Source organism: Nannobrachium achirus, assembly GCF_963921795.1.
Source record: "Nannobrachium achirus genome assembly, chromosome: 5".
In the NCBI taxonomy this organism is placed as follows: Eukaryota; Metazoa; Chordata; class Actinopteri; order Myctophiformes; family Myctophidae; genus Nannobrachium; species Nannobrachium achirus.
In genome coordinates this window covers 55,117,400-55,134,242 of record NC_137814.1, presented here as the reverse complement: position 1 = coordinate 55,134,242, position 16,843 = coordinate 55,117,400, and the positions used below count along the sequence as shown (strand labels likewise).

The 16,843-nt window shown below is 43.0% G+C and overlaps 1 protein-coding gene across 1 annotated transcript in view; it reads right to left on the bottom strand.

Annotated features, from left to right (window-relative positions):
- The window catches only part of cdc73 (cell division cycle 73, Paf1/RNA polymerase II complex component, homolog), an 85,048-nt gene that overhangs the window by 57,920 nt on the left and 10,285 nt on the right, over window positions 1–16,843 (bottom strand). The window contains exons 7-10 of the mRNA XM_080726179.1: window positions 16,473–16,686; window positions 13,159–13,257; window positions 8,809–8,887; window positions 7,638–7,702 (exon numbers count right to left, since the gene is read on the bottom strand). Of these exons, the coding sequence (XP_080582305.1) occupies window positions 7,638–7,702; window positions 8,809–8,887; window positions 13,159–13,257; window positions 16,473–16,686 (457 nt within the window). The remainder of the gene's footprint in view (window positions 1–7,637; window positions 7,703–8,808; window positions 8,888–13,158; window positions 13,258–16,472; window positions 16,687–16,843) is intronic.

Genomic DNA, 16,843 nt, shown 5'->3' with positions numbered 1-16,843 from the left:
ATATTTTGAGATGGGAGTCCGTAGCCAAATAAATATAATTTTGGGGGTCCTTCACATGAAAAGGTTTGAGAACCACTGACATAGTAGTCTCTCAAGAACAATCTAACTGAGCTCCAGTTAAGTGAAAAGGACCTTTTCTTTGACGATGGCTGGCCAGATTGCTGACATAGAAACATAGGTTTTTTTTCCAAAATTCTTAGAAGGATTCAAAAGACACTTATAGAATCGGGTCAAAATTCAAATTTTCACGATTTTTCAAAAATAGCAGATCTACAAGCTCGCAGCGCGGCACTCGGTGCCGTGCTGTGAGCTTGTATATCTGCTATTTTTCAATAGTTAAAGCATAAAATAATGATACACCATAATGTGTACCCGTTCTAAATGGGTTAAAAGTCTATTCGATATTTCACGAGTGGAAGGATGTTCAGATAGGAAGTCCAAACCACAATGACGACAAAACTGGTACTGAAAAAAAAGGAGGGGGCGGGCGGGTTTGCAACAACATTTCACAACTGCTCCGATACTAGGAGGCCATTGTATCGGAGACGGATACGTATGTGAGCTGTGGTGGTTGTGGGTCTAAGAGGCAAAATCTCATCAAATGGTGGTTTCTGGTCTGTGGCTCAAATGCAGAATAAATACATGTGAAAAGGGTTGAAAACCACAGGTGTACAGTACACAAAGTCTCTTCACCAAATATAGCAACAGAAAGATCCACTTCCACATACATCTGCAAACACAGCTCGGCTGCCCAAAAACCTTTCTACAAAGCAGCATGGAGATGAAACACTTTCTTTTGGAGGTGAAACTGAAACCACCTCCTATGAGCCCACCTTTTAAACAGAAAGGATGTCAGAGAGAGGATTTGTAACGGTTGTGAGGACTCGTGCACAATAAGTGTAATACGCAAACAACAGCCGAAACTCAAGAGACAAGAAACTCAAGAAACAAGTAAGCAAGCATGATGTGCACAAACGGTTAAGGCTGAAACTGGAATCATCGTGATATGCAAGTCTTTACTAGCCAGTGGTTGATTCTAACAGTTCAAAAAAGTTGAGGACTAGGACTTGGGACAATAGCATAACACATAACCACGGATATGTGATGCTCACTGCATCGTGAAGCCCATTACCACAACCACTTATTTAATTTGCTGGTCAAAGTTACAAGAGAGCATAGTTATATGAAATGTAATCTTACCATAAACACAATAATCACATCACATTATGCATAACCACATCACACGTCCCACGGGTTCCAACCCAGAGAGCAGCTCGAGTACTGGCAACACCTGCAGAGTAACAAGGACAGTGCCCGCTCAAAGTCACCAAAGGACAAGCCGGGAAGGCCTCGCCAGAACAGACTCTCAAAATAAGAGTTCAGAGGCCCCACTTTCCCACAACAGACCCAGACAGAGAGCTGAAGAAATTACCAGATGCAAATATACTACAGCCAAAGACTTTTCTGTGGTCGGCAACGATGGAAGTAGGAGGTTAGTGAATTTCATTGCGGCCGCATTTTTGTCAAACAACGCTACCAAGAGACAAATGATAAAGTGACACAGAGCCTCAACCAAGCAGAGTGTATCACATTGACTAGATATGGGTGGACTCCACGAGCTACATTTCAGTCACAGCTCATATTATGACACCAGAGTGGGAAATTAAACGTTTTGTCCAACAGACTCGGCCTCTTTCACTTAACACACAGGACTCAACATAGGTGAGGTGTTGAAAATAAATCAGCCATTCGAGAGAGAACTCAACAAATAACAATAACCATCATGCCATCACTCGCTCCTCGCTTGTTGTTACAGACAATGAACGAAACATGGTTTTAGTAGTGAGAGAGGCTGAGCTGTCCCCATTAGGGGTGCAACAACACTGAACCGAACCGGTGTACCGAACCGAATGGCTCTGTCCCAAACCGAACAGCGCATACCGAATGACCCCAATTTCTCTCTTTTTTGGGTGTGGCCACATACAAACTTTTAACTCTTTCTGTACACTTTTTTTTTTAGAAAATCTTCCCCCTAGTATAATCATAATACCTGATTATCATGTTTTAGGGGGGAAACAAATCGTGGCACCCCATCTTTAAAATAAAATGAACATTTTGGAAATATTTTCCAATATATATTTTTCCATTTAAATTTTTTACTGTACCAAAACCGAACCAAAACTGTGAACCAAAAACTGAGGTTCGAACCGAACCGTGGGCTGACTGAACCGGTGCACCCCTAGTCCCCATACAGTACATGAAGTGCTTTGCATGCACGTTAAACCTTGTGGCGCAAGTGGCTTTGAAGGTAAACCGCGTCAAGCCGTCTGCTCGTCGAGTGTGGCGTTTAGCAGTATATCGAGCCATGTTCTTCCACCTCTGTGGCGTTCCAACTGCCACAGCTGTGCTGGCCTCCAAACAATGTTACGTCTTCCTGTACATCGACCGATGAATGGCTGCATGGATGTAGCCACACGATTGTACAGCATGCTCGACATGATTGAACACGAGCTGGAGCGACAACAAGCTGCCGCTGTAGAGTAACCAAGGGATGACGTCAGCCGTGACTCCTTAATAGGGGCGCAACCGCAAGTGCTCTCCCCAGGTCTCCCCGAACCCATATCTTCCTTGAATAAACATGGCCTTCTATGTATATTTAAAATGATCAAACCAACAAGGAAACTATTAGTTAATGACTAGTGAAATGTATGGCTTCCATTAAATGTAGATAAAACCACTCTGCGCTGTCTAAACGTAATACTGTGGGCGCAGAAATCTAGCTCACAGAGCCCAATTCACTCACAATGTTACATTTCGGGCATGTGCAGTTCACTCTTCAATGCAAGTCTACGGAGCTTCCGTGTGCGCTGCCTGAGCGCACAGAGCAATGAGAGTATGCACAGAGCAATGAGAGCATAGATATATGTACACATAGAACGTACTGCACTGGCTGCTGCTGCCCATTACAACTGGTGAGCTACCCTTCCTCCTTCCAGGCCTGTTATGTCACAGGTTCTGAACCTGGTGAGAGCAGGAGAGGACCTGGTAAGACGTAGGAGGAGCCCGGCCAGGAGTCAACCCATAGAGCCTAGTTCTTCCACGCGCCAGAATGGCTCCCCAATCCTGGCAGAGTAGTTCCGGTGCTGCACATTGAGTGACCCTGTCTTTCCCTAATAGGACTGATCGTGGATAGCTACTGGGACGTAAGTCGGGACTTGATCAACCCCGGCTGGGTCACCTGGGCGAGGGTGTATGATGTTGCGAGACCCGAAACACCCGTCAACCCCAGGCTACATCACTGATGATACGTCCCAGCTGCATCCTTGTGATGTTTTTTACACTATTAGTTCTATTTATAGTGGCTCATAGGAATAGACTATGTGACAACCAGGAATAGTTTGGTGACCACCGGAGACTCGGTTGACGGCCGGAATTTAGACGGCACCCGGGAGCAGGTTGGGTTAGCGCCCCAGCCTGTGTCTTCCGTGAGGAGGAAGCCCAACAAATCCACGGTGAGGCCTTTAGGAGGGCCATTCAACTGCAGCAGCTGAATGGAATGTTTGGATTGGGGTCTGGTGCAATGCACAGGTTCTGAACCTGGTGAGAGCAGGAGAGGACCTGGTAAGACGTAGGAGGAGCCCGGCCAGGAGTCAACCCATAGAGCCTAGTTCTTCCACGCGCCAGAATGGCTCCCCAATCCTGGCAGAGTAGTTCCGGTGCTGCACATTGAGTGACCCTGTCTTTCCCTAATAGGACTGATCGTGGATAGCTACTGGGACGTAAGTCGGGACTTGATCAACCCCGGCTGGGTCACCTGGGCGAGGGTGTATGATGTTGCGAGACCCGAAACACCCGTCGACCCCAGGCTACATCACTGATGATACGTCCCAGCTGCATCCTTGTGATGTTTTTTACACTACTGTCTATACTAAGTTACTGTATGCTTCGACGAACGACGGTATGGCCGCATCGGCGATTTACAAGCCCAAAACTGTGCTTGCACATCGGCGTTGTTTGACGCGGGATACCGTCTCACAACTCACCCGACATCATGGACACAGCCCACATCACAGACACAGAGGACATCGTAATGCTTCTCATACATCTCTAAAGGAAAGTCTAATCATTACTTTTCAGGATTCAAGGATGCAAAATTAGCAAAAGTAAGTAGCAGATCTATAAAGGTGCGTTTCGAGATTGTAGATCTTTTAATTTTGATAATTTTGTGTGATGATGTAGTAGTATGATCAAGTAGGACATTCATTTAGGAAGAAAAAAAAGCACAAAATATGGAGATAACGTATCTGCCCGCCTGCAATGATATGATACAACTGAGCATGGCACAGTGTGATGAAGACCACACACACACACACACACACACACACTAGGGATGGGATGATAATCATTATTATCTTAACCCATTCAGAACGGGTACACATTATTTTGTATCATTATTCTATGCTTTAACTATTGAAAAAGAAATTAGAATGTTGACCCGATTCTATAAGTGTCTTTTGAATCCTTCTAAGATTTTTTGAAAAACCTATGTTTCTATATGTCAGCGATCTGGCCAGCCATCGTCAAAGAAAATGTTCTTTTCACTTAACTGGAGCTCAGTTAGTCTGTTCCTGAGAGACTACTATGTCAGTGGTGCTCAAACCTTTTCATGTGAAGGACCACCAAAATGATATGCATTTGGCCACGGACCCCCCATCTCAAAATATTTAGTTCCAGGGACCACCCAGAAGCAAAATTTGAGTTACAAACGTTCGCTTTGAAAATACATGTGTGCAAAGATTTGCACACATTTTCACGACTTTTTTCCTAAAATATCAGATCTACAAGCTCACAGCGCGGCACTCGGTGCCGCGCTGTGAGCTTGTATATCTGCTATTTTTCACTGGTTAAAGCATTCAATAATTCTAGGCCTAAATGGGTTAAATTGTACTGCCGTCATGCACAGGACCTGAGTCGGCTCTGTACTTGAACTTCCTTATTCCTGCTCTGCAGTCTGCACCAAATCTCTTTGCCAAAAAGCTGGATGCCGAGGTGCTGAGTGGTTAACCAAAGTTGCATTTTAAAGGAGTAGTTCACCCCCAAAATGACTTTTTTTCTATTGATTAGTCACGCCATGGAGAGTAGAGTTCAATAATATTTTTTGGTTTTTGTCACATTCCTAACACAAAAATTTGATTCGAGTAAATTTACCCCCATTGATTCCGGATGGTGACCCGTTTCGAAACGGGTCACCATCCGGAACAAATGGGGGTAAATGTATTGTTATCAAATTTTTGTCTTAGGAATGCGACAAAAACCAAAAAATATTATTGAACTCTAGTCTCCATGGCATGACTAATCAATAGAAAAAAAATCATTTTGGGGGTGAACTACTCCTTTAAGAGCTTTGAGCATATTTTGATTATCACATCATAACAATGAATCGCAACAATTTTGTCAACAATAAGCATCATGACGTGACATTTGCCACCTTTGCCATGAATGAAGAAGACAGCCATAATGATGAAGGACTTGACAGACAGATACCAAGGGGAGTGAGAAGAGGTTCTGCTACAGCAGGGTTCCCCAATTAGTTTTCCCCAAGGGCCGAATCATGTCTAGGGTACCAAGCCGAGGGCCACAACATTGTAGGGGGGCGACGGTGGCGTTCCCGCTACTCCAGCGACAGTTCAGATATCGTCGTTGTCGGGTGAAAATCTTGTACGTCCAAAACCGTTCGTTTTGCATTTAGCATTTAAAAAATGATTTAAACTAGTGAAAACAGCCGATCTACAAGCACACAACGCCTGTGCTTGTAGATCTGCTGTTTTCACTACTTTTATGAGACGGCCTTGTGTGATGAAGCAGGGCTTTACTTTGCCAAAGAATGTACAAATTTGGAGATACAAGATTTCCACCCGACAACTATAATATACTAGTGTTGTTGCTGCTCTTATACCACCATTATTACTGGGGTTGGTGTGGGCCAGACAGTAGCCCCCCGCGGGCCGCAAATGGCCCGTGGGCCGCCTATTGGGGAACCCTGTGCTACAACAACAATGTCCAGTGTTGCCCACTGCTGTCAACCATGACCAAATCATCCCCCTGTCCCAACAACCTCAGCACAGAGTCAGAGAGTCTTTCCCAAGATCCCAAATTCCAGCTAGAAATCTCAATATTCATACAAAACACTCTCTGATAGTGAGTGGGACTTGAGTGGACATGAACATATTCCAAGAAGTATGAGTCGAGTTACTTGAAAAAGCCTAAAAAACCTGACTTAGTTGGCCGTTCTTGACACTTTAAAACAAATATCTGCTTAGCAACAATATTCCCCAGCTGCTGCATTAAGGAATGTTACTGCATTGTTTTTGTTTCGCAACTGTACACACTGTTCATTCAGCATGCCAGTTTTGTTTTCCTACAATGTATAAAATAAGCTTTTTGTATAAAGGGCACTTTTTTTATGTTTATTTAACTTTAAGCTGCACTATGTAACTTTCCTCCTCTAACCCGGATTTGAACCCGGGTCTCCTGCACCAACATATTCTCACCTTTAAAGCGTCATACAACCGACGCCTTGTCAAGTACCGTACTGCGTCGGACGAGGGGGCGCTTTGGGGTATGCCTACTGTGTCATGGGTTGGACGAATTGGGTATGGCCAGTGGTCTAAGAACAAAGAAAAAAAAAAGTTGTTCCCGAAGCGAAATTCGATACCGCTATGAAGGGTTTACCAGCCACCCGACGCTACCGTTCACGCCACTATAAACGACGGAGCCGCGCCGTCTCAGGCGCCGATGAGCCCCGGGAGCCGCCGCCGAGGGAGCGGTAGCGACCGAGTCGGCGCGGCGAACGGTGCGAACGGCGCATGAGCCGACTCAGCGGCGTTACCGAATTATGTGCCGTTATGGACAGAATAGTACATTTTGACCAGGGGACTGCTTCCGCGTCCGAATGCGGCTCAAAGAAGGGACCACGTTCCGTTATTATCCACGTTGTCAAAGATAAAACCGTAGACGCTGTAAGCGTTCCAAAGCGTCGCACGGGTGAAGCAGAAAGCGAGTTGGGAACGCATCGGGAGGGTGAAGCAGAGGGGGAGAGAATGGGCTGCCTGCACACGTGCCTTGCTGCTTGCCTTGCCAAGGCGATACATTTAATCTCAACTAAAGTTCAACATTCGTGCCAAACCAGAAACAGGATCGAGTCAAAGGCCATGTCTCATCTAGACACAGGATCTAAATGTCTCGAGAGAAGAGCCGCGAGACAAAATGCAACCCCCCAAATTGTACAAGTTATATTGTATTAACCGATAGCCATTGCTGTATGTCATTCCCCATCTCTTTCCCCCCTATTTCCTTGGTGAGCCAAGTGTCTAACCCCAGAAAAAGAAACACACACACACACACACACACACACACACACACACACACACACACACACACACACACACACACACACACACACACACACACACACACACACACACACACACACACACACACACACACACACACACACACACACACACACACACACACACACACACACACACACACACAGTGTGATAAATATTGTACCGTGGATTTCCGTTTGTTCCCATTGTATCATTTAGCAACAACAGCGGAGCGAGCGTTCTTACCGTCACTGACTTCAAGGTCATGCCGTGGTAGGTTCCCATGGTGTCGATCTTAAAGCCCTCCGTTTCTGGGGGGGGAGGAGAGAATATGATTTAGGACCAGTTGATAAAGCCACAATCAATAACTTAATGAAATAATCTATTCATATTTTGGATATGTTGTAAGTAAGTATAACATATCCAAGTGAAAGGGGGGAAAACAAGGTCGAAAGGTAATTGACAGAATAATCTCCAAGAAGATAATCGATACTTGCAGCCCTGTCATACCCGGAAATTGTGCAGGAACGCCTACTGAGTGGCAAAAAACTACTTTCTGGCCTTGACAGCCCATACATGCAAACAGAAAAGTCCTATCTGATTGCATTAAGCGATGTTAAATGACATTAAACTCACTTTGCCACTCGCTTTGCCACTCATTTATGCATGCGCATACCCTCTATAGATAGAACATATACGCCATCACATCTGATGTTTAATATTCAACACTACAAAGCTTAAAATAATTAGCAACATGAACTTCAGACGGTTACCCACAAATACCACAATAGCACTGTTGTTGTGTATACTGAACTTCCTTGCCAAGTGCCGAATGGATCATAGGTTTTAAAACACATTCACAACACACACAGCCCATTTCATTTACATGCACGCATGTACATAATAAAATCCTCAGTGTTTATCCAACTCTACAATCTACATAAAGTGCCTTTTTCCAAGGCGCTTTACATAGATTACATTTACATTCACCATTCACACGCATTCATACACAGACAGCAGATGAAACCATGCAAGGCACCAACCTGCTCACCGGGAGCAACTAGGGGTTCAGAGTCTTGCTCAAGGACACTTCCACATTAACTCAGGGGGAGCCCGGGATCGAACTGGGAACCCTCTGTGCTCTAATGTGTTCATTTGGTTACATTGTAAGCTCTTACGTTACAAATGGATAAATGTATTCATGATTTATGACTTGGGCAAGGGTTCAACCCCATCCGAGCCCCATGGACTTCAGTTATACAATTCAAATTTAAATATTTCTGAAAAGTATAAAATGCGGAAGACAATTTGTGGAGTTAGTTCTGCTCAGCTAAAATGAACCACCAAGATTGCATCGCGACATGCGAGTTCGTAGAGGTGTCATTTTCTCGGAATGTTTTGGTGGTTAAAGACTCACCCTCTTTTCCTTTGAACCGCTCCTGATCGTATCTGTTGTAGGCAGCTGGGACTGGCTGTTTGTTCCTGATGGAAGGGTCCTGGACACAACAAAACGCACGGTTAAGGGTATATTATAGGTAAATAATATTCAATCATTAATTTAGCTTAACCCATTTAGGCCTAGGATTGTTGAATGCTTTAACTATTGAAAAATAGCAGATATCCAAGCTCACAGCGCGGCACCGAGTGCCGCGCTGCGAGCTTGTAGATCTGCTATTTTTGGAAAAATTGTGAACTTTTTAATTTTGATCAGATTCTATAAGTGTCTTTTGAATCTCTCTAAGTTTTTTTTTTGTTATGTTTCTATTTCAGCAATCTGTTCTTGAGAGACTACTATGTCAGTGGTTCTCAAACCTTTTAATGTGAAGGACTCAAACTGATATTCATTTGGCCACGGACCCCCAATCTCAAAATATCTAGTTCCAGGGACCCCCCAGAAGCAACATTTGAGTTATAAACGTTCGCTTTAAAAATACATATATTCAAAGATTTGCACCCATTTTCACGACTTTTTCAAAAATAGCAGATCTACAAGCTCGCAGCGCGGCACTCGGTGCCGCGCTGTGAGCTTGTATATCTGCTATTTTTCACTGGTTAAAGCATTCAATAATTCTAGGCCTAAATGGGTTAAAGGACCACTTCACTCCTACGGGCTGGATGGCACCTATCAGCAGGGAGTGTTGGGGCGGGAGGAGTAGGCTCTACATCCTCCCTGTGGGGGCTCCTCGTCCTCACTGGCAGGTAGAGTCAGTAGGATACAACAGCATAGACTGAAGCCTGCATCAGAGTCGGTACCGCGGTGGTAAGCTATCCACCGCGGTGTAGTGCGGTGTAGTCTTTTTGAGCGTTAACGTTGTAGTTTTATGACTCAAAAAGACTACACCGCGGTGGATAGCTTACCACCGCGGTACCGACTCTGATGCAGGCTTGAGACAACACACAACCCTTTTTCGGGGAGGAATCACTTGGCTTAAAGACTACAGTGGGGAGGGAAGGGAATAAAATTATAGAAATATACCACTTCACCCATTTTCAACCCAGTCTTAATTGAAATGGTCCCCAGCAACACTCACTATTATAGTATGGTACCATTACTGTCTACTGTGTCTCAGAGGAGGGAAGTGGAGAGCTCAGAAACTGGCCTGCAAGCCAGCGACATCCAATTATCGGTTGGCAGTTTTTTTTTTTAGTTTTTTTTAAGTCCACCAATGAGACACACAGCAAGCAGATGCTAATTGTGCCATCTTATAATGACCATTAGTATGGACCAATTATACGAAGATCAAAATGGGCGCTTCAAAACATTGCTAATAATATATAAAAAAGCTAAAGTAGCTTTTTAATGGAGGGGGAGAGGTGAATAAACTCCCGAGCCCGTTCTGTGGCCTTGGTAAAGGGTTAAATAATGGCAGGCCTTCACCGAAGGAAGGCAGCCCCACAGTTAATTTCAAGGTCCATTTCTTTTGGGAGGGGGGGGGGGGGTGATACAGGCATGGAGCAGCTTTTAAGCCATTCAGAACGGGTACACATTATTGTGTATTATTATTTTATGCTTTAACTATTGAAAAATAGCAGATATACAAGCTCACAGCACGGCACCGAGTGCCGCGCTGCAAGCTTGTATATCTGCTATTTTTGAAAAATCGTGAAAATTAGAATTTTGACCCGATTCTATAAGTGTCTTTTGAATCCTTCTAAGATTTTTGGAAAAACCCTATGTTTCTATGTCAGCAATCTGGCCAGCCATCGTCAAAGAAAAGGTCCTTTTCACTTGAACTGGAGCTCAGTTAGTCTGTTCTTGAGAGACTAGTATGTCAGTGGTGCTCAAACCTTTTCATTTGAAGGACCCCCAAAATGATATGTATTTGGCCACAGACCCCCATCTCAAAATATTTAGTTCCAGGGACCACCCAGAAGCAAAATTTGAGTTACAAACGTTCGCTTTGAAAATGCATATAGTCAAAGATTTGCGCACATTTTCACGACTTTCTCAAAAATAGCAGATCTACAAGCTCGCAGCGCGGCACTCGGTGCCGCGCTGTGAGCTTGTATATCTGCTATTTTTCACTGGTTAAAGCATTCAATAATTCTAGGCCCTAAATGGGTTAATGGAGCCACCAGAGAGACTTTCTCTAGCGGGTTCATCAGTGACAGCGTTTAGCTGAGCATGAGGCGTGTTGTTGGAGTTCATTTAACAGCAAAGCACACGTCTCTGGAATGACAAAACGCTTCGGCATTATCTTCACGTGTGTTTAATTAAAAGTTGCTGTAAGTGGTGTTAAGAATTTTCATGAAAGGTTTCGTTATTAAAGAAAAAAAGGTCAACCACTTAAACCCTATCATTTGTTGATTGTCAAATAGCAAAAATAGCAGATCTACAAGCTCCTAGATTGGGTATTTTTTGCTGACTGTTCATCCATTTTCTACTAATATGTTTTTACTGAGTATTCTATCATGAAATGCTCAGAATCGAAACACTAGGATTTACGTGGTTGAAGGATGAGTTGGGGCGAATCCGATACTTCCGTGACCACGAGAGCAAAGGTCCGTTTCTCAGTGGTTTTGTCAACTATGAAGGTTAAATAACAAATTGAGCTCCCATGTCACTCGCAAAAATGCGGGCAAAATGTTTGACAGCTAGGGTAATTTTCTGTCTCGTTCACTTACTATGCACCATACTATAAAGGAAAAAATGACTCCCAAAAAATCTGCTTTAAGTTGGATGTGAGGGGTCAAACTAGGGTTTTTTAATTATTCTGAAGTATCGGATTCGCCCCAACTAGATATAGTGTTTGTTCAGTAATGGGGGTCTCCCCGTGCCTCTGCGTCTCTCAAGCTCTTTAGTAAACAGAAAATACGTTGTCAAGGCGGGATACAAATTATATCCAATCAGGAGAGACTATTCCAAAAGGGTCATTTATCAGGTTCAAGTTTAGAGAGTTCCACTTCCAGTTGTGTCTGCTCATTCTATACTCTGCTTCCAATTTCACCTCGTACAGGATGATCTGGTAACCTGTACCAGCTTGCTCTTGTCATCCTCACTTGAACATTTTAATTTCCGTTTATTAAAGCGCAGGAGAGACCTGTTACTAAACAAACACACTATGATTACAGTCAGAATATAGGGCCAAATTTTAACAAAATAGCTGTGGGGAAAATAGCCAATCTAGAAGCTCACAGTGAACTTGTACAGTATATCAGCTATTTTCCACAAATGTTCCCCCTAGAATTGGGATGCTAGGGTTCAAGTGGCCCCTTTCATTTAGGGCAGTGGGTCCCAAAGTCTGTACCTCACAAGTGTACAAATAGAACCAAAATGACCCTTATGGTCCATTTGATTCAATTTGTACACTCTTATTAGGGTCCTTGAAATTAAAAATAACTTTGAGAACCATTGATTTAGGGCAGGGATACTCAAATAGCTGAACCTGTGGGCCTTATTACGAAAATGGCAAGGGGCCAGTTGACTAAAATGTCAACATTAATGATACTTGGTAACGTATTTCTTTTAGTGGCACCTTATGATGTCGATCTTAACAACTGACACCGTTTTCCTGGTCAATTAAACGTACTGTAGTGATATTGAATTTCCATGAGATGGTAAAATGTAAGGCAAAGCATCTATCCATTTTGGGTTAAAGGGCCGGTTTTCATTATCAACCTTTCGGCGCTTGCTGAGGCTCATCTTTGCTGCCACTCTGAATGAGTGCATGCAGTTTTACCCTTCTGGTTGATTATTCATGTAATGTGATTAGTCTAAAGATAATTCATTTTAAATGTAGTTATTTTTATTTTTTCCATTAATCTATTGGGGGGCCAGTCAAAATTCTGCCACAAGCCGGAAGTGGCCCGTGGGCCTGAGTTTGAGTGTCACTGATTTAGGGCAGTGGTTCTCAACCTGTGGGTTGGGATCCCCAAATTATTTTGGGGGGTCCCCAGATGATTAACTTAACGTGCAACATTGTTTTCTCTCTCAACAGTAAACAGACCAACATAATGTTTAAGTGTATAGAGGGTATGTGCACATTTCTAAAGTGACAATATAAGGACTTTTTAATACCTCTAAAATGACAAATTAAACATTGGCCAAATTGTCAAATATTAGAGGCAGAAATTGTGAAAATAGCCGATCTACACGCTCACAACGCCTTGATCTGCTATTTTCACAATAGCACTGTGTTATACAGTACTGTAATTCCTCAACTCTTAAGTGCTTGTAGGGTGGGGGTCCCCAGTCAAAATATGGTTATTTTGGGGATCGCGGCCTGAAAAGGTTGAGAACCACTGTTCTAACAGGGGGTCTTCTTACCACTTGGGTGGCGTTCTGTGCTGGTCTCTGCTCCGGTGCGCGACCCTCCTCTCTGGCTTTCACTGACTGAAGGATGGCGAAGATGTTTTTGGAGAAGTTCTGCAAATCACACAAGACGAGAGACTGTCAAAACCTCGGGACCAACATCAGGACATAATTCACAGAACGTCAAACACTATTTATGTACGGGTTGACATGTTGACATTTCAGCTGTTTACTGGAGATGATTTTAACCACTTATAAAGTGCTACATCGTCGCTGCACAAAAAAAGCTTAAAGGACCACTTCACCTCTGGGACAACCAGATCTTATTTTATTGTTGTTTGGGACACGATCAACACAATCCTGAATTATTTGTTGTGTTCAATCAGTGTTTCTAGATATTTTATTTTATATTTTTATATGATATCGCATCATCTATTGCGTCATACGATGCAAAATGCATCATTTAAGTAGCTGATCTACAGGCTCATGGCAGTGCTTCGCTATTAGCTGTACAATGTCTACAAAGTCACTTATAATGTCCAAAACTGTTACTGTTCAGGAAATAGAAAAATAGAACCCAATGGAACCAAAGTACGTATTAGTCACAAGCTCTTGTTAATATTTTATTGGATCAATATTTATTAAAAACCCACAGACACAATTAAAAATAAAAATATTATATATACAATATATACAATTAAAAATATTAAAAATAGCTGATCTACATAGCCTAGTTCCAGACCCTGAATCGCTAGCCACACCCCTTTAATTTTTTTGTTTCGGCGATTCAGGTCTAGAATCGCTCTCATTGAGGAGGCCTGCCTCGGTTGAAAATCCGTACGGCGCATCAGCGTCGTGAATCAGCGTCTTGTGATCAGCGTGGGTGGGGGTTTCCCAGAACTCATGTGTGTTTCCAAGTACACCAGCGCCGCCGCCGTAACGCGCATCGCGGTAAAATGCGGTAAATTGCGGTAAAATGCGATCGTATCGATCTCGCTATGAAACACCAGTAGCAGGCATGTTATGTTGTGTTTGATTACTAGTTCGTAGTGCTCCTATTCTGACTGTTTCTTTGGTTAGCATGTAGCACTAGCAAGCAACAGGCTAGCCACTAGCCAGCATAACATAACATAGCATAACAACACTATGTCATGTGTTGGTCGGTGAACCAATCGCTGAAGACTGCCTCTTTTTGGCAACACCCATCCCTGCAATCGCCCTGGGGGGAAGCGACCTCAGACTGAATAATTAAGTGAAACGAAATGTCAATTCAGGCTGAGTGTCAGGCTATAGCTTGTAGATCGTAATTTGTATGCTCCATATTTTAACTTTGTTTTTTTTTCGTAAATAATGACCTACTTCATCATTCTACAGCATCACACAAAAGTATCAAAAGTACCAGATCCGCAATCTTGAAAGTTTTTGAGCTTGTCGATCTGCTACTTTTTGCTATTTTTGACACAAGGTTTCCACCCGATAAGAGATGATATACTTCATCATACAACGAATAGCGAAGCACCACCGTGAGCCTGTAGATGAGCAACTTTAGTTTTCTTTTTATAAAAATAAATGTCCAAAAGAGGGACGCAATGAAAGTGGTTAACCCATTTAGGCCTAGAATTATTGAATGCTTTAACCAGTGAAAAATAGCAGATATACAAGCTCGCAGCACAGCACTCTTGTAGATCTGCTATTTTTGAAAAAGTCGTGAAAATGTGTGCAAATCTTTGAATATATGTATTTTCAAAGCAAACGTTTGCAACTCAAATTTTGCTTCTGGGTGGTCCCTGGAACTAAATATGTTGAATGGGGGTCCGTGGTCAAATACATATCATTTTGGGGGTCCTTCACATGAAAAAGGTTTGAGAACCACTGACAACCACTGACAGTATAGTCTCTCAAGAACAGACTAACTGAGCTCCAGTTAAGTGAAAAGGACCTTTTCTTTGACGATGGCTGGCCAGATTGCTGACATTTTCCCCTTTTTGAATTTGAATCCTGAATAGAATAGTAACAGTTTTGGCCAGTTTTTGGTTTCCACCACTGTTCAGTTTACAACAGCCAGACAGAGCTAAATCCTGACGCAGTGCTGCCATCTAGAGGCAAAGGTTAACCTACGACAGCAGCAGAGACTGACACAAGCAGCTGTGGTGAGGACATAAGTAGGCCTAAGTGTTAAGTGGGCCTTGCAAATAAAACGTTTGAGAATGAATGCACTCCTAAATGTGCCCCAGTGTGACAGTAAATCAGAGTCATACATATTCTGAAGAGAACCTGGAGACACGACATTCAGAAATTGGGCATTATGATCAAAATAAGAACATTATAATGGTGTGTAAAACAAGTATTTGCCACGGACACTTTTGTCCCTGTACGGACATATCGATGGCCCATGTGACAGAACTATGGGTGACTGGAGGTTAGAACTGACCCATTGTTGATTTTGACAGCAAATTTTGGTTTAGTTATAGTCATAGACTATTGAATACAATTATGTTTAGTTATAGTAATGTTTTAGTCATCTAAAATGTTTTACTTCTAGTCGGGTTAGTCAACTAAAAAAACTTCTAGTTTTAGTCAACTAAATATCGTAAGAGTTTAGTCAACTAAAATGATCTACTAGCTCACAACGTGTTGCAGCGCAACACGTTGTGAGCTTGTAGATCAGCTATTTTTGGTCGGTGACATCCATGCGCACCCATGATGACTTTAGTTCTACTGGATCTCTTCTCTAGTCCCTCCCTAACATTTTAGTATAGTTCCTTTTGTTGACAAAGTTGAAAAAAGGTAGTCAACGAACAGTTTTAGCCAGCTATAGTTTTAGCCGACGAAGTCAACACCAGTGTTAACTAGGGCATTCACGAATAGTGATTTTTTGTATTCGAATTATTCGACCTCAAAGTATTCGAATAGTCGAATATCCGACAGGACTGGCCAAACTGTCAAATATTAAGTAAGCAAGAGGAGAACATTGTGAAAATAGCAGATCTACATGCTATTTTCACAATATTTATCTGCGGAACCGAGTCACATGTAATACCTACAATTCCAAGTGCTTGTCAGGGTGGGGGGTCCCCAGTCCAAATATGTTTATTTTGGGGGTCACGGCCTAAAAAGTTTCGAGAATCCCTGGTATAGAGCATTAACACATTCATCCACCAGGGGCATTGACAACTCATTCTTATGACTTCCTATCTAGCCAAGCTTTATAAACTAGACTATATATTTTTTAAAGAGAAAACATTAAAATGAGCGAATATTCCACTTCGGTGAACAACGTCGAATAGTGAATATTAGAATATTTGGTGAATGCCCTAGTGTTAACAGACCTTGCCGGTGCTCTGGAGGATGGTGGTGCGGGTCCTCCACACCCTCTCCCTGCTCACGATGTCTCTGGTGACGTCCACCTCGGCGTCCACGAAGCTCCTCTGCTTCAGGGTGATGTCGTCGTCCAGGTCAGTCTTGATGGTGGAGCGCTTCTTGGCCATGATCTTGGCCTTGATGGCCGCAATCTTCTCCACGGACATGGCCTCGGACAGCGACCTGGGACACAGAAAAGGACGAGAAAACAGGGGTTTATGTTCCGATTCACGAAAGGCACGCAGAACAGTGTTTGTGTGTATTCCTTGTTGCTAAACTTTTATTTTTGCTGAAGTTAAAGTTACAGAAACAGGAGATAGGCTCCTGAGTCCTGCCCTAT